At 42.8% G+C, this 25,941-nt stretch overlaps 1 protein-coding gene across 6 annotated transcripts in view; it reads left to right on the forward strand.

Annotated features, from left to right (window-relative positions):
• LPIN1 (lipin 1) overlaps nt 1–25,941 on the forward strand; it is a 94,164-nt gene that overhangs the window by 52,520 nt on the left and 15,703 nt on the right. For all 6 annotated transcript variants that reach the window (XR_012763264.1, XM_075414858.1, XM_075414854.1 and 3 more), the window contains 9 exons: nt 4,238–4,367; nt 6,305–6,614; nt 8,120–8,213; nt 9,593–9,780; nt 10,938–11,031; nt 12,461–12,530; nt 19,318–19,410; nt 20,837–20,913; nt 24,448–24,592. Coding sequence is in view for 5 of the 6 variants with exons in the window: in XM_075414858.1 (XP_075270973.1) it covers nt 4,238–4,367; nt 6,305–6,614; nt 8,120–8,213; nt 9,593–9,780; nt 10,938–11,031; nt 12,461–12,530; nt 19,318–19,410; nt 20,837–20,913; nt 24,448–24,592 (1,201 nt within the window). In the remaining variant the exon portion in view is untranslated. The remainder of the gene's footprint in view (nt 1–4,237; nt 4,368–6,304; nt 6,615–8,119; nt 8,214–9,592; nt 9,781–10,937; nt 11,032–12,460; nt 12,531–19,317; nt 19,411–20,836; nt 20,914–24,447; nt 24,593–25,941) is intronic.

Raw genomic sequence — 25,941 nt, forward strand, 5'->3', positions numbered from 1 at the left:
TAGATTAAGATGACATGGCAATGATAATTCTGGTCTACCCTGAGGTTGTTATAGCATTTATTCACTAATCTACAAGGAGTAATCAACTGAAAAGAATTCTGAAGATCTAATGTTTTGTTACTACTAAATCCTTATATTTTATTTTATAGAAAAGTAGTATTTATAGAATGAAAATTAAGATGTCTCCACTGTGCCTGTGTTGAAAGTTCAGTAGATAGTGTGTATTTTGTGTACGTTGTTTTGGGAGAGTAATGTTTGGGGAGTAGGTAATATTTTGAGGGTTAGATGCTCACCCTGTTTCTACCTCACCGTGGTTGTACTTGTAGCTATATCTACTCTGAACCGATCACCCAGGTGCGTGCATGGATTATCAGGCAGCCTTTCGCAGCAAGAGCCTTCTCAGAGCAGAACTCTGCCTGTTTTAACAAACACACATATGCAAGTGGTGTATTTCTGGCACTTGCATGTATATGTCTGGGAATATATATCATGGTTCTTGGTGCTGAGTAACAGCCTGGGCTTCTTCCCCACTCGATTGTGTGTACAAGGGAGCTGCGTTTTCAGGGAGAGCTGTGGGAAAAGCAAGGTCCCATGTCTGCCCCCCACCTCCCCGCTCCCCCCCCCCCCCCCCCCCCCCGCAGTGTTCTCACTGCAAAATGCAGAGGTTCTAGCCCAAACTGAAGCAATGCCTATATTCTCTCAGGTCATCTGGCTGGGTAAGGGAACCTGGGCTGAAGATACCCCAAAGCCCAGACTGGAGATTCTTCTAAGTAAACAGTAGGTATTTGGAAGGTTAAAATATGTGTAGTGCACAGATTAATTTGTGCAGTGACAACACTTCCTTAAATCCAGATGTTTTGGGATTAAAGCAGCAGTAGAAGCATTATTGCCTGCTTAGATTTTCTCAAGTGCCCAGGCTCCTGATTTCCAAGGTTTCAGTGGGCCCTAGATGCATGAAGAATACTACAAATCCTACAAACATATCAGTGGGAGGTGTAGAAGTTGCTGGAAAACCCACCAGGCATTTCTTGAATCATTAGAGCTTGAAAATACTTTAAAAATCATGTTGTATTGATTCCTTCATCTATCAAATGGTAGGTTTTACTCTAAGGACTAATAAATATTTGAAATTCTTAGGACCAAAAAAGATCTTCCACAGTGGCATTGCTTATAAATTTTATGGTTTAGTTAGATAACATAATTACCTGTAGCTAAAAAGTCATAGCATTTGTCCATATTCAAAGTATATCTTACTGCAACTTAGATGAAAACAAGGAATAATGTAGATAATTAGGTTGCTATTTTTTCATATGTGAAATTCACAGATTTTTAAAAGCTGCTTGGTGTTAGTGTGAAGCAATTATTTTGTTGTGAACAATGGATTCCCGACCAGCTAGGTCTACAAAATTGCCTTATGAGCAAAAGTGGTTTGAATATTCAGTTTATCCAGAAGACGGTAAAGAATAAATCAAGCATGAAGAATTTATGCTAAACGTAGGAAGCCTTTTATTTTTGAGTGTGAAGGTAACTCAGTTTGGACCTTTGATTTAGGAATGTTATGGATTCTTTTGTTGCTTGTAGTTTTTAAATAGGATTGCACAAGTATACCAAAGACATACCATGGCTCAGACAAAAAATAATGGGCTTTGTTCAGGGGGTTCTGGGTGAAATTCTATGACTTGTGTTACAGAATCACAGAATGGTAGGGTTTGGAAGGGACCTCTGTGGGTCATCTAGTCCAACCCTGCTGCTGAAGCAGGGTCACCTACAGTAGACTGTAGAGGACCTTGTCCAGGCGAGTCTTGAATATCTCCAGAGAAGGAGACTCCACAACCTCCCTGGGCAGCCTGTTCCAGTGCTCTGTCACCCTCAGAGGGAAGAAGTTCTTCCTCATGTTCAGACAGAACTTCCTATGCTTCAGTTTGTGCCCATTGCCCCTTGTCCTGTCGCTGGGCACTACTGAAAAGAGCTTGGCCACATCCTCCTGACACCCACCCTTCAGATACTTATAGGCATTTCTATGGTCCCCTCTCAGCCTTCTCATCTTCAGGCTGAACAAGCCCACCTCCCTCAGCCTCTCCTCGTAGGAGAGATGTTCCAGTCCCCTCACCATCCTCGTAGCCCTCCACTGGACTCTCTCCAGTAGCTCCTCATCTTTCTTGAACTGGGGAGCCCAGAACTGGACACAGTACTCCAGATGGGGCCTCACCAGGGCAGTGTAGAGGGGAAGGAGAACCTCCCTCGTCCTGCTGGCCACACTCCTCCTAATGCACCCCAGGATGCCATTGGCCTTCTTGGCAACCAGGGCACACTGCTGGCTCATGGTCAACCTGTCGTCCACCAGGACACCCAGGTCCCTCTCCACAGACCTGTGTTATTTAGAAAGGCAGAGGAGATCATCAGAATTTTTGCTTTTGTCCTTGAAATGTGAATCATTATTTATTAATTGCTGACTTGACATCACATTATTTACTTGACCACATTCAAAATATGCTACAAACTGATAATTAACTAATAAATTATTAAATATTTTATATTGGGTTGTCAGCAAAACAAACAGTTAAATATTTTTGAACTCGAAGGGCTCAGATTCTTTGTACAGCTCTCATAGGTTTCCCTATTGTCATGGTTTAGCCTGGCTGGATGCCAAGTGCCCACCAAAGCTGCTCTGTCACTCCCCTTCCTGAGCTGCACAGGGGAGAGAAAATATGATGAAAGGCTTGAGGGTTGAGATAAGGACAGGGGGAGATCACTCACCAATTACCATCATGGGCAAAACAGACTCAACTTGGGGAAATTAGTTTAATTTATCACCAATCAAATCAGAGTAGGATAGTGAGAAATAAATCCAGATATTCAAGCACCTTCCCCCCGCCCCTCCCTTCTTCCCGGGCTCAACTTTACTCCTGTTTCTCTCCCTCCTCCCCCTGAGTGGCACAGGGGGACGGGGAATGGGGGTAACGGTCAGTTCATCACACGTTGTCTCTGCTGCTCCTTCCTCCTCAGGGGGAGGACTCCTCACACTCTGCCCCTGCTCCAGCGTGAGGTCCCTCTCACAGGAGACAGTTCTCCACAAACTTCTCCAGTGTGAGTCCTTCCCACGGGCTGCAGCTCTTCATGAACTGCCCCAGCGTGGGTCCTTCCCACGGGGTGCAGTCCTTCAGGAACAGGCTGCTCCAGCATGGGTCCCCCACGGGGTCACAAGCCCTGACAGCAAACCTGCTCTGGCGTGGGCTCCACTCTCCATGGGTCTGTAGGTCCTGGCAGGAGCCTGCTCCAGCACAGGCTCCCCATGGGGTCACAGCTTCCTTCAGGCATCCACCTGCTCTGGCGTGGGGTCCTTTCCATGGGCTACAGGTGGAGATCTGCTCCACCGTGGACCTCCATGGACTGCAGGGGCACAGCCTGCCTCAGCATGGTCTTCATCATGGGCTGCAGAGGAATCTCTCTGCTCTGGCACCTGGAGCATCTCCTCCCCTTCCTTCTTCACTGATCTTGGTGTCTGCAGAGTTGTTTTGCTCACGTATTCTCGCTCCTCTCTCCTGCTGCAGTTTTTTACCCCCTTCTTAACTATGTTATCACAGAGGTGCTACCACCATTGCTGATGGGCTCAGACTTGGCCAGCAGGAGGTCTTGGAGCCGGCTCGTGTTGACTCTGTTGGATATAGGGGAAGCTTCTCACATCTTCTCACAGAAGCCACCCCTATAGGCCCCCCTGCTACCAAAACCTTGCCACACAAACCTATAGACATTCATCCCAGTAGAACGGAACAAGTTAGTAGAAGGAAGTAATCAACTGGATTCCTTAGACTAATTTATTACTTAGTCAACATAAAGTGTCTTGTTGATGCGAGTGACCAATTTCTGCACTTCACATCCATTATAGCAGTACTAACATCTATTCATCTACTGCTGCTGGTACTATCCTCATTCTTTCCACACAGAAAAACAAAAATCCTCCTGAAATGTTCAGGTCCAGTGCTCTTGTTCCATCTCTTTCAGCTTCTCAAATCCTACTTCTGTGACAGCACTTACTGAAAAATAGGTGAGACCTCTGAATGCCTGTCTAACAGGATCCTGAACTGTTTGAACCATTTTTCCATGCTTTCGCGCTTTCAATTGGCTAATGATTGTTTAGATTTTCAGTGCTTTGGGTTGGCGGATATCGGTTTGGAAAGTGCTTAGTGCATTGTGGTTAGTTTTGTTTTTGTAATATTTTTTGTTTGTTTTTCTTCAGCCGATCAGGTTCACGCCCTCCTACTCCTCAAAGTGACTCAGAATTAGTCAGTAAACCTATGGACCGAAGTGGACTGAAGAATAATCCCCACATGCACTGGGCATGGGGAGAGCTACCTCAGGCTGCAAAGGTATCCAACGTAATATGATTAATTCCTGCTAGCATTTATTGTGTTTATACATGTGGTTATTCTGTTGCGGACTGCTGAAGAGGAAATCAATCCCATTCTTACACAAAATTGCAATGTTTTATGTAAGAGAATTGCATCTTGTTCCTTAGGAGGCAAAGTACCTTGTGCCATGGATGTTCTCAACACCAATGACATACAGTAGAAAATGAAGAAGTAACTAAGACCTAGTCTTGTAAAAGCTAGAAGCTTAAATAACATAAAATCAAACCTTTGGTAAATCACTGAAATTTGTAAATGATCTGAGATGGAAATTAGGTGCTTGGTGTTAGCAGTGTGATTCACAAGAAGTAAAATCAGTTGCCCGAGTACATAGGCATCTGGAAACACCTGCAGTTCTGTATCTCTGCATGCCCAGGCTTGCTGTTCTCTTGGCTGAGCTGACTGGCTTGGTGCCTGTTCCCTGCCTGAAGCCATTTGGCCCAGTTAGACGGCAGGATCTGTAGTGTGCCAGCAGCATTGTCTCCATGCTGCATGGTAGCCTTGTGCAGCTGACTACACTGCAGGCCAGTCAGGTACTGGCCGGCTCCTTATGACAGCTGTGGAGTCAGAGCATTCATACGTGAAAGGGGAGACCAAGAGCTTACGCCTCCCCAGGGGGTGAGAAATAAAGGTCAGGTTCCAGTGGCGTATTGCAGCGATGGGGGCAGGGATGGTGCAGGGTTTGGCCCCTTCTGCTGAAGGCTGGCTCCTCTGCAGAAAGGGCTGCATGAGTGATGGAGTCAGGAACAGTATAAAGAAACAAAATTCCTGCTTTGCAGGCCAGGGAAGTGGGTATCCTCCTCAGAAGGAAGACTTCTGAATTCTGGTGGTGGCACCAGAGTTACAATGGCAATATTATAATTTATCTTTAATTCACTGTTGGTAGCTGGTGACAAAAACAGGAATGGGAATCCAGAGTTCTTAAATTCTTCAGAGTAACTCTGACCTCTTCATTAGTAGGCTAAAGATGAGCTGTCTCATCACCTCTGCATTATTTTCCTCATGTATATTACAAGAAAATTGGGAGCTATTTTCTGTACATACAGAACTGATTTAAGTGCACAGGTCCAGGTAGGAGTTTCAAATTGACATTTCCAGTCTAGAATCTAGGGTTTCCTCTTAGTAGATTCGGGTGTTTCATTTTTATCCCAGTCACACAGCCTGGTGTGTATTGCAGACCTTATTCCTGGAGGCTTATCATAGAATCATTTTCCCTCTGCAGTCCCTGTCTGTGTCCCTAGCCAAGCTATTCAGAGTTGATCTGGCCATACCTGAACTGAGAGTTATGCTCTGGATACTGTTGATCTTCATGTAAGAGTTTGTTTGCTATGACGTGAAGGTTATAGGAGCTATATAGCTGCTGCTGTAGGAGTTGAGCTCCCCTCTGTAAGTACACCTCCTGTCCCAAACTCAGAAGATCTAGAATTGTTCCTATAAAGTGATTTAAAATCTAAATCTGGGGTATAGATGAATGACAGTGTACCCGTCCTGGTCCCTGAGAGCATCCTGATTGTGTAAGGACTCCAGTGTCCGCTCCCTTCTCGTGTTTGTTGGAGTTACCTTTGGAAGAAAAGCTAGGATTTGTGCAGGAAGGGAGGATGGTAGGGTGGGAGCTGTGATGTGCTCCTGGGCAGGTGAGTGGGAAATGTAGACTTCAGATCACATTGCAGAACAAATCTTTCCTGGGCCCAAGATACAGATGAATTTTGTGCAAGCAAACGCATAGCAGAGAGGTCTTTTGTATGCTGTAGTCCTTGCCTCAGTGAGTGGTGGCTTTCTGGTGTAGTTGGTTACCTTGAGAATCTGATCTCACTGGAGTGAACAGAACAGGTTAAACTCCAGCTGTTGCATTTTTTAAGAGCTTTTCTGTATAGCAGTCTGTTTATTTTTCCTCACAGGCCAGTTCTCTGCTCAAAGCAAAGGAACCCAGTGTGGTGGATGTAAATCCTTCTGAAAGCACTCACTTTCGGGTCATCCAAAGTGCTCCTGTAGAGGAGTTTAACACTGTGTCTCCTCTGCCTGCCCTTGGACAAGCAGATGCAGCAAGTGCTGATGAAAGTGAGCCCTTAGCAGCCGAAACAAATAAGCCAGAGACAGAGTCTCCAGGAGCAGCTGCACCACCGTTGCCTGCCAATGAAGAAATAAAACAAGCTGCAACTTGCTCAGCTCAACCAGCTGGCAAGACAGATTCCCCTTCCAGAAAGAAAGGTAAAGCTGTTGATTCTACACTTTTATAGGTATGATTTTGTCTTTAAATTTCATGGTGATAAAGCACCTCATTGTCATATAAATTAATCCGTGTCCTGAAGGCACTTTCAGATCTGGAAGGGAATAAGCTTTGGAAATAACCTTCAAAACCTCAGCTGTGCAGCAGACTGTTCACAGGAGCCATGTAGTAAGATAGAAGGTTCTCCTTAGTCTGGGTTTTTTGGCAGCTCTGTGTATATGAGCAAGACTGCAAAACTTGCTCCAAATTCATCCATATTTGACAGATTCAGCGTGGTACAAGCACGCTGTAGACTAGCTGGTTCACCTACTCTGACTGCTTTCTGAGTAGTTATGTGTTGCTGGTAATTGTGGAACCTCTCTACTCTGATACAAAGTGGTAGTACACCTTTTGCATATGCAACAGATTTGCCATAAAATAAGGTGCTTTTGTTTCACGTGAGCAATTTCAGTTCTAAGAGGTACAGGTCCTGTCCTGAATTTGTGAAATCTAACTCTGTCTGCTTTTCCACTTCTTATTTCTGGGCACTGTATCCATGGTATTTTATAATAAGGATTGCAATCTTCACATGAAATTTATTTGCTTAAGAATACTATGTTCTAGAGCTCTGATTATTCTGTAATTTGTAAGGCCTATATAAGCCTAGTTTGTGCAGCTGCTTTTTAATCAGTAAACACAAGTTTCTTAGCCCCTTCCTCACGCATTCTGCTGTCTTTGAAGACAAAACTGACAGTGTTGCTCTGCTTACTATTCAGTCCTTACATAACTTTTTTTGCTGATTGCTTTCTGGATGTTTGATGTTGGAAACTGGGACAGTGAGAAGTTGTGGGTTTCAGAATGAATTCCAAACTAAGTTTTGGCCTTAGAGTGGTTACTCGTCCAGATGTACCAGCAACAACAGGACAGCAACAACTGTGTGTTGGCACTAGCGAAAGACCAAGGAGAGTTGTCTTGGTCCCTGCAGTGGTGCGTGTGCACACAACAAATCATCAGCTGAATGTGCTAAACAGTCAGCTGTCTCCATAACAAGCCAGGTATAGTGCATTAGTGACTATAGTATAGTCTGTTGTGTTATTTCCCTTTTGCAAGGGGGAATTGAAGATTAGTTCTTGGACATTAAATGCTCTGATTGCCTTGCTGTGATAATAGGCCTATGGAACTACTCAGAAAGTTTTGCTTTTGCTGTTTTCCTACAGTGACCGTCGACTTATAATTCCTGGTGGTTTTATCTGGGTTAGGGAGGCTTCAGCGTATCTCAAAACCAGTCCTCTGCTGCCCTATTTTGTGCATTCAGAGTCTGAATGATGTATATGAGCAACTCATTTTGACATTTTTGGCAGTACCATTTTATACAAATATAGTTTGCAAAGTGTTAGAACTCGTCTGGTTTCTCAATCTTAAAATGAATAGTTAAACAGTAATAACAGTTCTGGCTTGTTACTCAGAGAATGCTCATTAATAGGCTTATTTGTGCCGTCCCTTACAGACAAACGAAGCCGGCATCTTGGTGCTGATGGTGTCTATTTAGATGACCTCACTGACATGGATCCAGAAGTTGCTGCACTTTACTTCCCCAAGAAGTATAAGTCCTTTTCTTCTATGTTTACTATTTAAAGAGCTCTTGTCACCTTCCAGATTTAGATAAAACTCTTCATTGCCAACCAGATGAGACCTCTTTTTCAGAGTCCAAGCAAAGGTGAAAGCAGAAGGAAAATAATAGAGAGGAACATTAGAGCTTTTGGAAGGCGCTGCATTTGGGCCTGAGAAGTGTGCTTGAAACTGATGTTCTATTTTGGTCAATTAAGCATCATATATTGATTGTGGATTGTTATGTAATGTACGCTGATGTTTGTGAGTGTTACTTGCATGCCCTGGGAGAGCAATTGGCCTTGGGATATATTTATCCCCATGTCCTGGCTAATTACTGTGAAGAACATATCTTACTGTTAACAGTATTAGCACAAAATTATTGCTCTAATATTGTTCTGTTTTGGTTGATCACCTATAAATATGAATGCTAGAAAATAATTTTTGGAAGATGAACGACAAATTTATTTATGAAAATACTGCACCCTGAACATACAATTTCCAGCCTATTCCAGTCTTTATTAGAGCCACGTATAACGCTTATAGTCCTCTTTCCACATCATACTCTCGTCATTTGACTGAAGTCATTGAGCAATAACTAAAGTAACTTGCATGTTTTCTTTCTCTTGCTTAAACTCAACTGTTGTAATATTAGCATTTCAAGAAAACTGAGAAAGGTTTGTAATAGGGAGAAAAAAGTTGTATTGAAAATTGCTTTCTCAAATGCATTCATATAAATCTGGAATGGAAAGTACAGTGTGATGAGCCTGCACTTTGTAATAATGGTCTCATCTATATGCAGATTTTAAGTGGGTACAGTGATTTATCATTTCTTAAAATTTTAATCTTAGTAGTTTGTATGTAGAGTATTTATATATATATATATATACATGACACATACACGTCCTTTGATTTGCGTTTAGCTATCAGTTTATGTAATTAATATAAATTAAATAATCACAGAATCACAGAATAGTAGGGGTTGGAAGGGACCTCTGTGGGTCATCTAGTCCAACCCTCCTTATTCTTGTGTCTGTGGGAATAGTTCTACTAGTATAAACTCTGCTTATAGTAGCATTATTTTATCTACTAAGGTTATACAGTTTATTTTCTTATTTCTCCTACCTCTTGTAAATAAATGAAGCTGTAATTCTACATGCCTAGCTTAGACAAGTAAGTAGAAGCAATCTAATACTTGATGGTACATGAGTCCTATACTACTTTGTTTAAATTTTATGGCAAATCGAAGCAAATTTCTTCCCCCCCCCTTCTTTTTCCTAAGTGTGTGTCAGATCTGAATGGTGCTTGTTGAAGAGAGTGAATTTGGGAATGAATACGTGAAGACTGAATTCCTGTTTTTTTTGTTTTCCAGTGGGGATAATGTCCAAAGCAAGACCATGAGCGACGTGGGGCCACGGTCTGCCAGCCAGTCTCCGCAGTCTGTCGGGAGCTCAGGTGTTGACAGTGGAGCTGAAAGCACCTCGGATGGAATTCGAGATTTGCCCTCCATTGCCATTTCTCTCTGTGGAGGCCTTACTGACAGCAAAGAAATAACCAAAGGTACAGAGTGATTTAAGGAATTACAGGCATGTGCCATCAGCCAGGTTTTAGGATCCTAGATTGGGGAAGCAGTGCCCTCCTGTGGCTGCACTCAAGAATGTGTGGAGAACATAAATACTGTCCCTGTAGTGATAAGTTTCCTAGAATTTTTCATACTTAAAATAGTAGACTTCTGTAGTACTTATTATTATTAACGCATTTTAACAACCCACTATATACTAAACTTTTTAAAAAGTATTTTATTGGTATTTTTATTTCCTGATAGTACTACGTTTTGTGTCACAGTAGTGTTAACGGTACTTTTGCTGCTTGGTACGGTATCTAGCTAGGAAGTTCACAGCTGTCAGTGTCAGGAATGAAAAAGGTGGTCTGTAAATGGGGACACTAGGAGGGGGAGTTGGAAACTTTAACCTGACTTTCTGCTCTACCTCCAATTTCTTGTGTGACTTTTAGATGAATCATTTGCAATGGTCAGTGCCCTAAACTTCTAACTACATAACATGAAGGTAAATGTGTTAAGACTTCAACTTTCTCCAATAATATGGTGTCCTAAAATCATGTGAGCTTGATGCTGCACTGATTGCTGTTCAGAAGCTAGTTATTAAAACACTTCAAGTATATTGTGATTTACTGAAGTTGTACTGTTGTCTGAATCACTTTGAAATTACATAGATTTTGTGAAAGGAGTCACAGCCAGTGGAAGGGGTATTTATTCATAGACATTTTCACTTTGCTGTAGGACTTACAGCCAGAAACTTCACAATCATTTGTGTGTTTACATATACGTTGAGCCCATTAGTTCCTGCTCCTAACTTGGATGGAGGATCAGTGAAAGGCATGACAAAGTACTTAAAGCAATTCCTTGCCTTGCTTGGAGGCCTGATTCTCCTCCCTCACCGTTCCATCCCTGAGCTTTCACTTAGCTTGTATTTTGAGCAGGACAGACACCCAGCAGTGAACAAAGAAACCCTCAGCACCTGAGATTGAGAGTCTCTGAACATCTTGTTTCGATATTACTGCTAATCTCAGCACCCTAGTAATGAATGGCTGACCCAGACTGTGAAACCTACATGACAGACATCCTAAGAGGTTTAGGGTGGCCCATCCCAGACATCTATAAATGCATGCTTTACATATGTAATTTTTTCCCCCCACAGAAGAATTCTTAGAACATGCAGTAACATATCAGCAGTTTGTGGATAATCCTGCTATCATTGACGACCCTAACCTAGTGGTTAAGATTGGAAATAAGTAAGTATATTTCAGGAAAAAAATATTTTACTGTTGTAACAGAAACACTTCAGTGCATTAGATCAGTTTAACCATAGCTGAAAAATAGGTTTTGAGCATTCATAGCTTAGATTCATCCAGTAAGAGCCAACTGTCTAGTGAATTCAGGCTCTTCTAGTTACCTTTCCTCCTTTAAATTGAGAGCAAAGAGCAGTTTCATATGACCCGTTCCATCTGACACAATTTGAGTTTCAAGAAGTTAACATTAAATGCTAATAGTGTATTTGCACTCAGTTGGCAGAGTAAAAACTAAGTAGGATGTGAACTTGCTAAGGCTTACCCTGAGCCAGTCTGAATAATTAATATTTACAGGGATATGGCAGTCTACTTGCAAGCACTCTGTACCCAGCAGTTTGTGTGTATATATTGAATATTTTGCTAATATGCCTCTATGAAGGCATTGCTTTTCAAGACTTGTCAAACTTCACCTACCAAGTATGAAACTTCTATTTCTGCAAGGCTAAGTTGTTATTTCATATGTTTATATTGCTGGCAGCAGTGCAGCACTATGGTCTATGGCAGATGCAGCTTTTTGCAGGATGTTTTAACTTGAGAGCTCCTTGCAACTGGCATACAGTGTTACGGAGTAGAGGAGAGATCATGGCATGGTGATACACTTAGAGGTTAGGCTACCCTTAGTCACAGACAGTGCTCATACAAATCTGGCATGCCTGGTGCATCCTGGTGTGATAGTACTGCGTGTGTTATGGCCTCATACCTGGTCCTCTCTGTGGTCTGAGGTGAGTCACTTAGTAGTTCTCAGAATTTGATGGTGATGTTTACCTGCCTCCTGATTTGTTGGGAAGAGAGGAGTACTTAGGATCTTACTGTCATGTTCTCTGGATGTCATGCGAGCTTCAGCTTCCCTGGACAGATGATAATACTGTATTTGTCCTATTCTTTTTAACAAGAGTTGACCCATGTTCAGCACATAATAGCAAAAGCTTGGCATACTACAGACTAGGCCCCTAACTTTTGTGTAGTTCCTTGATGGAAATACAGTGAAAATAGCTTGTAAATAGTGTAGCTCTTGCTATGATAATGAGGTACAGTAAGGACATGAGGAATGTATGACAAACACCATTTTTACCTAAGGACCTAGCTTCTGTTGCGTATCTTGAAAAGTATATGCTGTAAATACCTGTGAACACACTGTGGAGTAAGGTGGGTCTGCTGTTACTGGTGCAGGCCAGAGTTTGACATGTGCTGAAGAGGCTTCACGGCTTTAAGCTGCCAGATGATAAAAACTAGGTAGATTGTGACCCTGCTTCGGCAGGGGGGTTGGACTAGATGACCCACAGAGGTCCCTTCCAACCCCGAACATTCTGTGATTCTGTGAATTGAAACCTTGGGATTGCAAAAATGCAGTAATCGTCTCTTGCATGCCCAGGTACTACAACTGGACAACAGCTGGTCCCCTTCTGCTGGCAATGCAGGCATTCCAGAAACCTTTGCCAAAGGTGAGATTGAACGTGAAGGTTGGTCAGAGGAGTTGTGACATTCTGCCATTTATTAAGGCAGGGAGGAGGGTTGTTGTACAAAAGGATCCACACATCAGTAATACCTGTCCATACATAACCATTCAACTAGCTTATACTAAGGGCTAAATCAGCAAGACTAAATTTAGTCTGTCAATAGTGTTTATTTGCTAGACTAAAATCATTACAAATATTTTGAAGGAGGAAAACTTCATGTTTTCCTTCATTAATGTGGATTGTAAACATAAATTGTATTGACACATGTTAGTTATTGCTGTAGCTGAATACTTGGTGACTGCTTTCCATTTTATCTGTATATAGCATGTATTAGCAAATAAAAATAGAGGCCAGAAATTTTAACCTCTGTGAATAAGCTTTAACTACTAGATAAGGAAGGCCTGTAGCTTGCTGGTTTTCTGTTTCTCGGTTGGTTGTTCATAGCTAACCCAAGCCGGTAGTGGCAGATAGCTATGACTATGTGACAGCTATATATGTTGGCTTATATTAAATCCATTGATGAACTTAGTCCAATTCCACGTGACCTGGTGCCACATAGATGCTCAGGACAGAAATACACACTACTGTAAAAGTATGTAAAGAAGTAGTATCACCATTGACATTATTTTGTATCCTGGTTAGCCATGGGTTCAGTAAATTTTGGAACCTAAACTTTTCATCTGCCGTTTGCAGCACTTCACATGCCTTTGGGTTTAATCTGTGTGAATTCAAATGCTATCTCTATTGCCACGAGTGTGGAATAATAATTTCTTCAAAGCCCAGAATATTCTCTACTACTGCGTTCTTTCTTAGTGCCACATTACCTGTGTATACAATCATGCATAGGTGCACTGTAGCATCCCAGTATAAAGTAAATTGATCCTAGAAGTCCCAAACATCTTGTAGACCTGGCTTGAATTTCAAGGATGTCACAAAGCCAGGTGTTTTGTGCTTTACTGCAAATACTCTAGCAATCATCAAAAGTGGGATTCATCTCATGGAACTCTGATGCCTACAGGAGGTGTATAGTTACCCTACTTTGTATTTGTTGGGCAGTTCCACAGGGTGATTCAGACCTTGGTAGGCGCCTGTTGGGTCTTCAATGGCAATAGAGATAATGCAAGGTAACTGCATTTTTAATTGTGCACTTTGGTGTCTGAGCCGGATGTTCTGAGTTTTGCCTAGAGTGGGTAAATGGAAATAATTGATATGAAATACTTTTGCTGTTAAGGGAAATGGCAATTTTTCAACAGCATTATGGTTACTCCACTATTCATATAGTTTATCATTTATTCATATAGGTTATCAGTTAAGAAAAGCCTTCTGTGAGTGCGACGTTCAATGTGTTCATTTTTTTAATGGTTAACTTCTGTTCTGAATGCTGTTGACTTTCTAGGCAGTGCAATTTCAATGTAGTGGAGAAGCCAGTGTACATAGTTGGAACAGTCTGTATTATTGGGAAGCTTTACTTGGCTGAACTGTATCTCTGAAACTAAAATTACTCATTTATGCTACCAGTCATCCTACTAGTTTTCTTAATTAGAGTTTTGATTTGCTGTGATAATGGAATTAAGGAATTGAAATACTGAGATACTTTATCAAAACAGGCTTTATGAAGTTGTTGAAAACTGGAGTTTTTGCAAAAAGATCACTCATGTTCTGCAAAATACACTTAATCACATGTCTAACTGTAAACGTGAATTATCTCACTGAAAGTCAGTAGGATGCCTGCTTGATGTTGTCCATGTGTTTGAGAACTTCCTTAAATTATAGCTGCTGTTCTTAACAGTGGCATTATGTTCTCAGTAGCTCCATCTGCTCCTTGTCTTTCTTACTTTGTTTAAAAAAGTTCTCAGCTTATTTGTTCAACTTTATTCCTCTGTCATTTCTTAATTTTCTCATATACTTTAGATGGTATAGTGAAGAGAACCTATGGAAAACTGGGAAAAGGGGTGTATTGTCCCATACAATAGCTGAACTCAGCCCTCTCAACTGCGAAGAGTTCTTGGAATCATTGATTACTGATTACACAGACAGAGCTGCTGAAAGGAGAGGGTGCTGTGCACAGCTTGGACCTTTCTCCTGGGGCAGGGATAGGTGGCAGACCTGCCTGCTGAAGGTGTGTCCAGGGGGAGGAGCTCCTGCAGCAGGTGCCTGAGCAGCAGGAGGTGGTGAGAAGGCTGCAAAACATCAGGGAGACTGAGAAGTAGATGGATAGCTGGTTCCAAGTGCAGTCTGCAGTGGACCCACAGCCCATGGCCAAACAGCCAAAAACTCCCCCACCGACACACACACAAGGGAAGGCCCAATAATGTAGAAGAATGGAAGCTTGCAACGACAAGGACCAGCAGGAAGACTTCCCCCAAAGCCTGAGGTGCCCTTGCAGAACCGCTTCTCTGCTCTGCAGGCTGAAGAGGAAAGACGTCGGGAGAGACGCTGGAGCCAAGTGATGCAGCCCTATCTGCTCTCCATGTACAACCAATGCAACTAAGAAAAGGTGACAGGTGATAGTAGTAGGCGACTCTCTCCTGAGAGGTACCCAGGCACCCATATGCCAACCTGACACAGTCTGTAGAGAGATGTGCTGCTTACTGGGGGCTCGTAGCAGGGATGTCACTGAGAGACTACCAAGCCTCATACAGTCCGCTATTTGCTGCTGTTGTTTCTTGTGGGCACCAGTGATACAGCCAGGAGCAGTCTGAGGAGTATGAAGAAGGGTTACAGAGACCTGGGAGTGGTGGTAAGGGAATCTGGAGTGCAGGTAGCTTTTCAATCAATCCTCCTGGACAAAGAGAAGGGGTTTGAAAGGGCCAGTCGGATGTGGCAAATCAAGAAATGGTTACAGGACTGGTTCTACAACCAAGACTTCAGCTAGTTAGACCATGGAACTCGCTTTCGGAAACCTGGTTTAATGGGGGCTGATGGGGTCCAACGGTCAGAGAAGGGGAAGAGCATCTTCAGTCATAGGCTTGCCGAGCTGGTGAAGAGGCCTTTAAACTAAAGTTGCCAGAGGAGGTGAACCTCAGTCCATCCCACTGCTACCACTTTGATGCTGGTCCCAGCAGCAGATGCCCAGAACCTGGAGAAGGATCACATGTCAGCATGAGAGCACCTGAAGAGCAGCACAAAGGAATTCCAGCCTCTCCAGCCAGTAAGTGAGCTCCATCGGGGGCCCAACTTAAATGCCTTTGTGCAAATGCATGCAGCATGGGAGAGACGTGCGCACACCTGCTGGGCTATGATCTTACTGGCATCGTGGAGATGTGGTGGCATGGGTCCTATCACTGGAGTGTTGGAATGGAAGGATACAGGCTCTTTAGGAAGGACAGGCAGGGGAGATGAGGAGGGGGTGTTGCGCTCTGTCAGTGCCTGGCTGGAGTGCATGGAGCTCTGCCTGGGGATGGATAAGGAGCTGATGGAGGGCTTATGGGTCAGGATTACAGGCAGGGAAGGGACAAGTGACATCACAGTGAGAGTCAGCTACAGGCCACCTGACCAGGAAGATGGAGCAGATGAGGCCCTCTATAGACAGATAGGACCAGCCTCACGTTCACAAGCCTTGGTCCTTATGGGGGAATTCAACCACCCTGATATTTGTTGGAGGGACAACACAGCAGGGTGTAAGCAATCCAGAAGGTTGTGTTGATGATAACTTCCTTTGCCAAGTGATAGAGGGGTGCATGAGGAGAGGTGCTATGCTTATTCTCACCAACAAGGAGAGGCTGGTGGGAAGTGTGAAGCTCAAGGGCAGCGTTGGCTGCGGTAACCATGAAATCATGGAGTTCAAGATCCTTGGGGCAGTGAGGAGGATGCACAGCAAACTCATTACCCTGAACTTCAGGAGAGCAGACTTTGGTCTATTCAGGGACCTGCTTGGTAGAGTACCATGGGATAAAGCCCTGGAGGGAAGAGGGGCCCACGCAAGCTGGTCAGTATTCAAGGATCACCTCCTCCAAGCTCAGGAGCGATGCATCCCGACAAACAAGTCAGGCAAAAACACCAGGAGGCCAGCATGAATGAACAAGGAGCTTCTAGACAAACTCAAGCACGAAATGGAAGCCTACAGAGGATGGAAGCAAGGGCAGGTAGCATGGGAGGAATACAGAGAAATTGTCTGAGCAGCCAGGGATTGGGTTAGGAAGTCAAAGCCCTGATAGAACTAAATCTGGCCAGAGACGTCAAGGGCAACAAGAAAAGCCTCTGTAGGTATGTCAGTGATAAAAGAAAGACCAGGCAAAATGTGGGCCCTCTCTGGATGGACATGGGAGACCTGGTTACCCAGGATATGGAGAAGGCTGAGGTACTCAACGACTTTTTTGCCTCAGGCTTCACTGGGAAGTGCTCCAGCACGGTACGAGAAGATCACGTTCAAGACCATCTAAGGAACCTGAAGGTGCACAAGTCCATGGGACCTGATGAGGTACATCCGTGGGTCCTGAGGGAACTGGTGGATGAAGTTGTTAAGCCGCTATCCATCATATTTGAGAAGTCATGGCAGTCTGGTGAAGTTCCCAGTGACTGGAAAAAGGGAAACATAACCCCCATTTTTAAAAAGGGTGAAAAGGAGGACCTGTGGAACTTCAGACCAGTCAGTCTCACCTCTGTGCCCAGCAAGATCATGGAGCAGATCCTCCTGGAAACTGTGCTAAGGCACATGGAAAATAAAGTCATTGGTGACCGCCAGCATGGCTTCACTAAGGGCAAATCCTGCCACACAAATCTGGTGGCCTCCTACGATGGGGTTACTGTGGTGGTGGAAAAAGGAAGAGCAACTGGTGTCATCTACCTGGACTTGTGCAAAGCATTTGACACTGTCTCACATGACATCCTTATCTCTAAATTAGCGAGACATGGATTTGATGGATGGACTACTTGGTGGATAAGGAATTGGCTGGATGGTAACACTCAAAGAGTTTCAGTCAATGGCTTGATCTCCAAGAGGAGACCAGTGACGAGTGGTGTTCCTCAGGGGTCAGTATTAGGACCTTAACATCTTTGTCAGCAAAACAGACAGTGGGGTTGAGCGCATGCTCAATAAGCTTGCTGATGACACCAAGCTGGGTGGTGAGATCGACATGCTGGAGGGAAGGGACGCCATCCAGAGGGACCTTGTCAGGCTTGACAGGTGGGCCTGATTGAGTCTGAGATTCAACAAGGTCAAGTGCAAGGTCCTGCGCATGGGTGGGGGCAATCCCAAGCACAAATACAGGCTGGGCAGAGAATGGATTGAGAGCAGCCCTGAGGAGAAGGACTTGGGGGTGGTGGTTGGTGAAAAGCTCAGAGTGACCCAGTAATGTGCGCTTGCAGCCCATAAAGCCAACCATATCCTGGGCTGCATCAAAAGCAGTGTGGCCAGCAGGTCAAGGGAGAGGATTCTGCCCCTTTACTCTGCTCTGGTGAGAGCTAACCTGGAGTCCTGCATCCAGCTCTGGAGCCCTCAGCACAGCAAAGACATGGAGCTGTTGGAGCGGGTCCAGAGGAGGCCACAAAAATGATCCGAGGGCTGGAACAGCTCTGCTGTGAGGAGAGGCTGAGAGAGTTGGGGCTGTTCAGCCTGGAGAAGAGAAGGCTGAGGGGAGACCTCACTGCAGGCTTCCTGTGCCTGAAGGGGCCTACAGGAAAGCTGGAGAGGGACTTTTTACAAGGGCCTGTAGTGATAGGACAAGGGGTAATGGCTTCAAGCTGAAAGAGGGTAGGCATAAGCAAGAAATTTTCTACGGTGAGGATGGTGAGGCACTGGAACAGGTTGCCTGGAGAAGCTATGGAGGCCCTATCCCTGGAAACATTCAAGGCCAGGTTGGATGGGGCTTTGAGCAACCTGGTCTAGTGGAAGGTGTCCCAGCGCATGGCAGGGGTGTTGGAACTAGGTGGTCTTTAAGGTCCCTTCCAACCCAAACCATTCTATGATTCTGTGTGATGTTTTTTGGTGGGTTTTTTTGTTTGTTTGTTTTTTTTTAATCACCAATCAACATCACAGTTTTATTTTGGTGACTTTGCTTACATTGGAGGCTATAATCTCAGAAAGCTACTCCAGAGTGTACCAAACATTGTGGCCACCTTTACTGTAATATTTTCCCCTTTTTTCTTTTGCTTGCGCTCTGAGTGAAAGAATTCAGCTCTCCCTGTTACAGTGCATAAGGCTTCAGTCATTCTGGGTGTTGAAAAAAATTTTTCTCTACTGAGATCTAGTATATACAATCAATGAAAAGTAGCCTGGATTTAAAAAAAAAAAAACAAAGCAGTTCTAACACTGTCAGTCAAATTCATAACATCATACTAAACCCGTAAAAGCTAGTAACTTTTTTGCTTTTTTCTGAACTGGTGATAAAATATGAACTTTGTACTTATTTTTAAATGAGAATAACCATCTTGCATGTGGGTTTGTTACTGTTTTGCATGAGAGCTCCTTCAGGAAGTTGTATTTTTCTTTTATTTAATATAGTTTGCACTAAGTAACTTCATTTTAAAAACAGTAGGTCCTCCATTCTAGACATTATACTAATATCTATTTATGTTTTTTTTTCTTCCTTTAATGTTCTCTTTTTCATTTTCCTTTTAAAAATACCATAAGTATTCATGCTTAAGTTACTTCAGAGCGGCTCTGGATACCATTAGATTTTGCTTTAGTAGAATTTATGGTCCACAGACAGTATGTTTACTTTTATTCTCTTTATTATCAGTTAAAATTGTGTGTTTGGTACTTTCTTTCATTTACATATATCAGGTTGTCCTTTGTTTTGGTTTTTTTTATGTTACCATCCATCTATGACAGGCCACTGTGGAATCTATAATGCGTGACAAGATGCCCAAAAAAGGTGGAAGGTGGTGGTTTTCATGGCGAGGGAGGAACAGCACTATTAAAGAGGTAAGTTTAAGAAGCAAGCAGAGTTTTCTTCTGGTTGCAGTGGGAAGGCTGGATACCTCCATATTTGTCCCTGAGAGCTTTGAGAGTAACTCAATATGCAGTTAGTGACTGAGGATATACACAGTAAAAGATGTTTCAACAGGGTCTGAAGTCCAGCTTCTTTTGATTTCAGAAAACTTTGGATCAGACCCTACCTGAAACATTTACCTGTAGTGTTTTGGTTCTGCATTTCTTTTCATTACACAAACCTAAGGCAATATTATCTAATATTTGTGTTAAACAAACATGAAATTTGTGTTTGGGAACCTAGAATCGAAGAGCTGTGCCACTAATTTAACATTTTCATGCAGATTACCTACCTTTCTGCAGCTTTCTTTTGATAGTTTGAAGAACAGACGTATTTATGAGTAGTATGAGCTGTAAAATTCCACAAAACCTAAGATAGAAAACTGACTGTTCATTAGTTTTAAAGTCTGTTTTAATTTCTTTTCTGAGCATGAGAAGTTAGTGGTAACAGTCTTAAAGCCATGGATGAATATGAAAGAACAGTGAAAAAAGCAAAATTTTATATGAAATACTGATTTCCTGTCTAGACATATTTAATCTTTAAAGTTGGCTAATAAAACCTCTTCATATTAATTTATACTACTGAAGCATTAGTACTTGAGGGGAGAAAATGACTTCCAGTACATTTTTATGGTTGTGCCTCAGTCGGTAGACTTTTAGCCTTGTGTGAAATAACCATTGTACTGATCTGTGGGTATGGGCTTCGGAGAGCGAGATTTTATTCTTTACAGTTTGTTGAAGTTCTTAGAATTTCTTTCTGATTGGAAGTATTTGGTTATCTGTTGAGCTGTGGCAGCTATAAATGAATAAGGGGAGGTGTTATTGTTGTTTGTGTGTCTCGTAAAATCATTCACCCTTTAAAAATCTTGCAGGATGAAATTGGTAGAGCTTAGCATTGACTCAAGGCAAAAACAGTTTGGAAAGTTTTGGTGGATTTGTGTTTTTAATGATTCTCTGAAAGGCAATTTTTTTTTTCCCCATACTTCTCCAGAGTCGGACTTTGCTTTATCAGGTGAAATCTAGCTATTTAAGGTGCATGAACTGAGTAGTTAGGGGTCCGATCCCAGAACTTCAACAGTACTAGATGTGAAATCTGATATTTTGTGTACTTTTTCCATGAAAAATTAAATCTTAGTGCTTCTTCTGAGCTATATATTTGCATTTTTTTAGTTCTTTATTCAGCCTTTATTCTTTAAGCAACCCATGGAGTTTTACTGTGCCTACAAGCAAAGGAAATGTATAGCTGTTAATTTTTACCAAGTCTGTACAAGACAGAATTTGGTTTTCAAATACTTTTCTAAAAACATTTGCTCTCTGCCCAACAGGAGATGCACAGCTGCTCATACTTGTATTTTTACAGGAAACAAAACCAGAGCAAGGCATGAGTGGGAGTGGACTTACAGGAGAAGACTCTTTGCAGATGAGCCTGTCAAACAGGTACCACAAATGGGCAGGAGTTACCATTTAAAAATGAAAGCAAGCTACCTCTTATATTTGAACAAAGAAACACTATGTCAGTGAAATATGTTTAATTTGTTATTCATTGCACCAGATAAGTGCAGGTAGGAAGGATCAACACATGGCAGGGTTGCAGACCTTGTGAGTGCGCGCTGGCAGTTCTGTACTTTGGGTGGCAGCTCCGTGACACATATTCCAGCCCCTTGAAAACAAACAATAATTGGAGCAGTTCTCTGGAGCTGTATGTATCTCTCTAGAATTTTCAAGGGAACATCATAGATGACCCTTGCTGTTGTCAGATGCCAGTTACTAAAATTTCTGATTTACTTATATTTATGGCCTGACAACTTGATTTGTTCCTGCATATTTTAGGAAATTCAGGGGCCTAAGACTTTTATGGAGTTCTTCTCACAGTCAGTAGTTATGATTTTCTATTACTTCTTTCAGGGATTGCAGAAGTCTTTTCTTTCTCATGCTCCAAATCATACGGGCTGGCCAGTCTCTCCTTCAGGAGGGTTCCACAGGATGAACTTTAACTTGCTTTGGAGGGATGAGTTAGCCAGGGACAGCTCTCCTACCTACCCTTTTGCTGTACATACAGATCTTACTGTAAAGACAGCCCATCTGTCTGCTGTCTGCACTTAGAGCTGAAAAAGGCCAGATTCAAATATGCTTTATGCTCTTTAAGTAAGTTCAAGGATCATGTTTATGTAACAAAAAGGCATTAACTGTCATTCTTGCTGGAGGTCAGCAGTTGCAGTCCAGGAGAATGTGCTGGAAGAAGGATTCCTCATTCTGTAGGAGACCTGCTGTTAGCTCAGTTGCCTCTCTGAGCGTCTTTGAGAGCCATAGAACAAATTGGAAAGGCTGATTTTCCGTTTAAGGGTGACAAGTGACATTTAGGTCCGTTTTCTTACATGTTTGTTTAAAGATTTGCTTTAAAGTGGGATTAAGACTTCAAGCAGACTAGATTCTGTGATCAGTGTTTTTTGTCAAAGTTTTAACTGACTTTAGAAATCTGTCATTAAGAATTTATTGTTCACAAGCAGAATGTGACAAGTGGGATGTAGAGTAAAGCTTTTGAGATCTGATGTTACAAGGGATAAGATATGCTTTTAAATGTTGCTAATCATGATGTGTGGTACGTTGGTACTGAGTCAAGACTTCTAACGTCAAACAACATCCAGGTGTGATCAAAAGAAAAGCCCAAATGCTGATGAGATTTGTAGGATCCGAAAGGGTATTTTACCTTCTACCTAAGGTGGTAGATCTGTTCACTGTTAGGAAAACTTTCTTTCTGAAGGAAAATATTCTTAACAAATTTCTGAAAAAATGGTTGTAGCAGAAAAAAAAATTTACACTGACGTGTATTTAAACAGAATTGTGTAAAGGGGTTCAGGTTTTATGACTTCTCATCATCATGTCCTGAATGGGGTAATCCTGCCAATTCTGGAAAGGAATGATCTGATGATCATAGAATCATTAAGGTTGGAAGAGACCTCTAAGATCATGAAGTCCAACCATCAACCCAACACCACCTTGCCTACTAAACCATGTCCTGAAGTGCCATATCTACATGTTTTTTGAACACCTCCAGGACTGGTGACTCCACCACTTCCCTGGGCAGCCTGTTCCAATGTCTGACCACTCTTTCAGTAAAAAAATTTTTCCTAATACCCAGTCTAAACCTCCCCTGGCGCAACTTGAGGCCATTGCCTCTCGTACTATTGCTAGTTACCTGGGAGAAGAGACCAACACCTGCCTCACTACAACCTCCTTTCAGGTAGTTGTGGAGAGCGATAAGGTCCCCCCTCAGCCTCCTCTTCTCCAGTTTAATTAACCCCAGTTCCCTCAGCCTCTCCTCATAAGTCTTGTTCTCCATACCCCTCATCAGCCTCATTATCCTTCTCTGGACACGCTCCATCACCTCAATTTCTTTCTTGTGCTGAGGGGCCCAAAACTGAACACAGTACTCGAGGTGCGGCCTCACCAGCGCCGAGTACAGGGGCACGATCACTTCCCCACTCCTGCTGGCCACACTGTTCCTGATACAAGCCAGGATGCCATTGGCCGCCTTGGCCACCTGGGCACACTGCTGGCTCATGTTCAGCCGGCTGTCAACCAGCACCCCAAGATCTTTTTCTGCTGGGCAGCTTTCCAGCCACTCCTCCCCAAGCCTGTAGCGTTGCATGGGTTTGTTGTGACCGAAGTGCAGGACCCAGCATTTGGCCTTGTTGAACCTCATACAGTTGACCTTGGCCCATTGCTCCAGTCTGTCCAGATTCCCCTGCAGAGCCTTCCTACCCTCAAGCAGATCAACACTCACTCCCAGCTTGTTGTCGTCTGCAAACTTACTGAGGGAGCACTCAATCCCCTCATCCAGATCATTGATCAAGATATTAAACAAGACTGGACCCAAAACTGAGCCCCGGGGAACACCACTCGTGACTGGTCACCAGCTGGATTTAACTCCATTCACCAGCACTCTCTGCACTCGGCCATTCAGCCAGTTCTTTATCCAGCGAAGAGTACACCCATCCAAACCACGGTCAGCTGGTTTCTCCAGGAGGATGCTGTGGGGAACAGTGTCAAAGGCCTTACTAAAGTCCAGGTAGATAACGTCCACAGCCTTTCCCTCATCCATAGAAGGAGATCAGGTTGGTCAAGCAGGACCTGCCTTTCATGAATGTATGCTGGCTGGGCCTGATCCCCTGGTTGTCCTTCACATGCCCGGTGCGTGCACTCAGGATGAATTGCTCCATAATCTTGCCTGGCACCGAGGTCAGGCTGACAGGCCTGTAGTTCCCGGGATCCTCCTTCCAGCCCTTCTTGTAGATGGATGTCACATTGGTGATCCTCCAGTCGCCTGGGACCTCCCTTGTTGGCCAGGACTGCTGATAGATGATGGAGAGTGGCTTGGCCAGCTCCTCTGCCAGTTCCCTCAACATTCTTGGGTGGATCCCCTCTGGTCCCGTAGACTTGTAAGTGTCCATGATCTAAAGTTACTCACTGAAAGAGAGGAGCTATTTTCTACAACAAAATTTTCATCACCTGGATTTTTTTTTTTTTTTTCATTGATAAATTGTCTGGGGAAGGGGCGAAAGAGGGGAAAAGAAAGCCGGCATAGCAACGTCGTCTTTCTTCGTCTGAGAACTGAGGAATTTTTGTATTGACAGTATCTAATGAGTATTATTTTTTTAGCACTATGCGATTTTTTGAGTCAATATGGTACATTAATCTACATCTGTTATATTTAAGTAATGAAAACTAGCTTATAGACAAGTGAATGGCTAGAACAATCCAAGTATGAATAACGGGGAACGTGCATGAATGAAAATTTAGCACTTCATTGATGTATTTAAAGCCATGATGTGAATGACCTCCTGTGAGACAGTACTTGGGAGCAGAGAATCAATGACTTATTTGATGACTCATTGTTAATGCATTTTTAATGGATACTGAGATGCATTTACTGACATGATAGCATCATTTTCTGTGTGTGCAATGTTCCAGAATAAAAGATGAATCTTCTTCAAGCGATGAAGACCCCAGAGCTGCCAAACAAAACCTTGGGTCATTACAAACCAACTCAAGTCATCTCTCATTATTGTCTGGAATCAGTTACAAAAAAACACTGCGACTCACTTCTGACCAGCTTGTGAGTTAATTTTACATTCTTGTCCTGAAATGTCATTTTTAATACAACATAAGCAATACTGTTATTCAGACTTGCAAAGCTTAACTAGCTCTTACATCTTGCATATTTAATTCTCTTACTGTTTTTTCAGAAAAAAATACTTTCCCTTCTCTTTTCAGTACTAATCATGAATGTTCTACCTGGCAGCAAGTGCTGGGGTTCAGAGACTGGGAGAGATGGGATCCCATTTAGAAAAATATCAAAATTAAATTCCAAAGTATGTATTTGTCATCTGAATTAAGTGTACTGGAACCACATCCTTTTTGTATTATGTGTGATGTGTATACGTCAACCCACAGGCCTCTCTTCCTTTTTTTTCTTTCCCCCCTTTTTTTCTTTTTTGTTCATGTTCTTTCCTTTCCCTTCATTCATAGGCAGTCAGTCACATTTTACATAAATACGATTTTCTGTTAGTAACTTCTGAAAAAGCTGCTTGTGAATTTACGATGAGGCCAGGCTATTAATTTCTTGGGAGCCAGTTCTCTTCCTCTGTGACAGAGAGGAACAAAACATTAGTTTTGACTAATGGTGACAAAACTGTTACAGTTTGGTGTTCTGCACATTCCAATTTGATCTGGAAAAATGGACTACTTCAGGGAAATACTTTTTGTTGTCTTATGTACAGCCAATTAGTTTTCTGAACGAAACCCACACAGAGCGTACAGCATTAGACAGCCCATCACTCACTGCCTGAATAGTTTGTAAGAAATGTAGAATTTTTCCCAAGAGACAGATGGGATGTGTTTGGTGATTCTGTATAGCAAACAGAAAGCAAGAGTTACACAAATACACTGATATTTTTCAGATTCAGAAACTTCACAGAAATTAGCTGAAGCTAAAACTACTGTTAAATTGGTTTGTTGATGAAACAGTGGGTGAGATGCATCAGTTACCCATCAGTTGTTCTGCATTCCCACCTCCTTTTCACTTTTTAACAAATTGAAAAATTGCAGTGAAATAAATATAACTCAGAAAAAGAGACACTTAAATTACTAAACTCCTGAAGGTTTTGTGAAAATGGTTAGGTCCACAAATGGAATCAAATCAGTATTCTCTTGCCCAGCAAGTCACTAAGTGATGCAGGAGACAGTGGAGGGAAAGACAGGGAAGTGGGAGAGTTAAAGAAATTTTGGTAGAGACTGAAAGGTAATAGGTCATATGGTATGAGAGGTGGGTTATTATAGGGAAGAGACGTAACACCATAGAGCACAAATCCCCATATAAACACTCTTAATTAAGGAGTACATAGAATTCCTTGTTACCCACATTTCTCTCTGCATATATATCTATATCTCAAAATGAGAAACCCC

This window comes from Opisthocomus hoazin, chromosome 2, assembly GCF_030867145.1.
Source record: "Opisthocomus hoazin isolate bOpiHoa1 chromosome 2, bOpiHoa1.hap1, whole genome shotgun sequence".
Taxonomy (NCBI): domain Eukaryota; kingdom Metazoa; phylum Chordata; class Aves; order Opisthocomiformes; family Opisthocomidae; genus Opisthocomus; species Opisthocomus hoazin.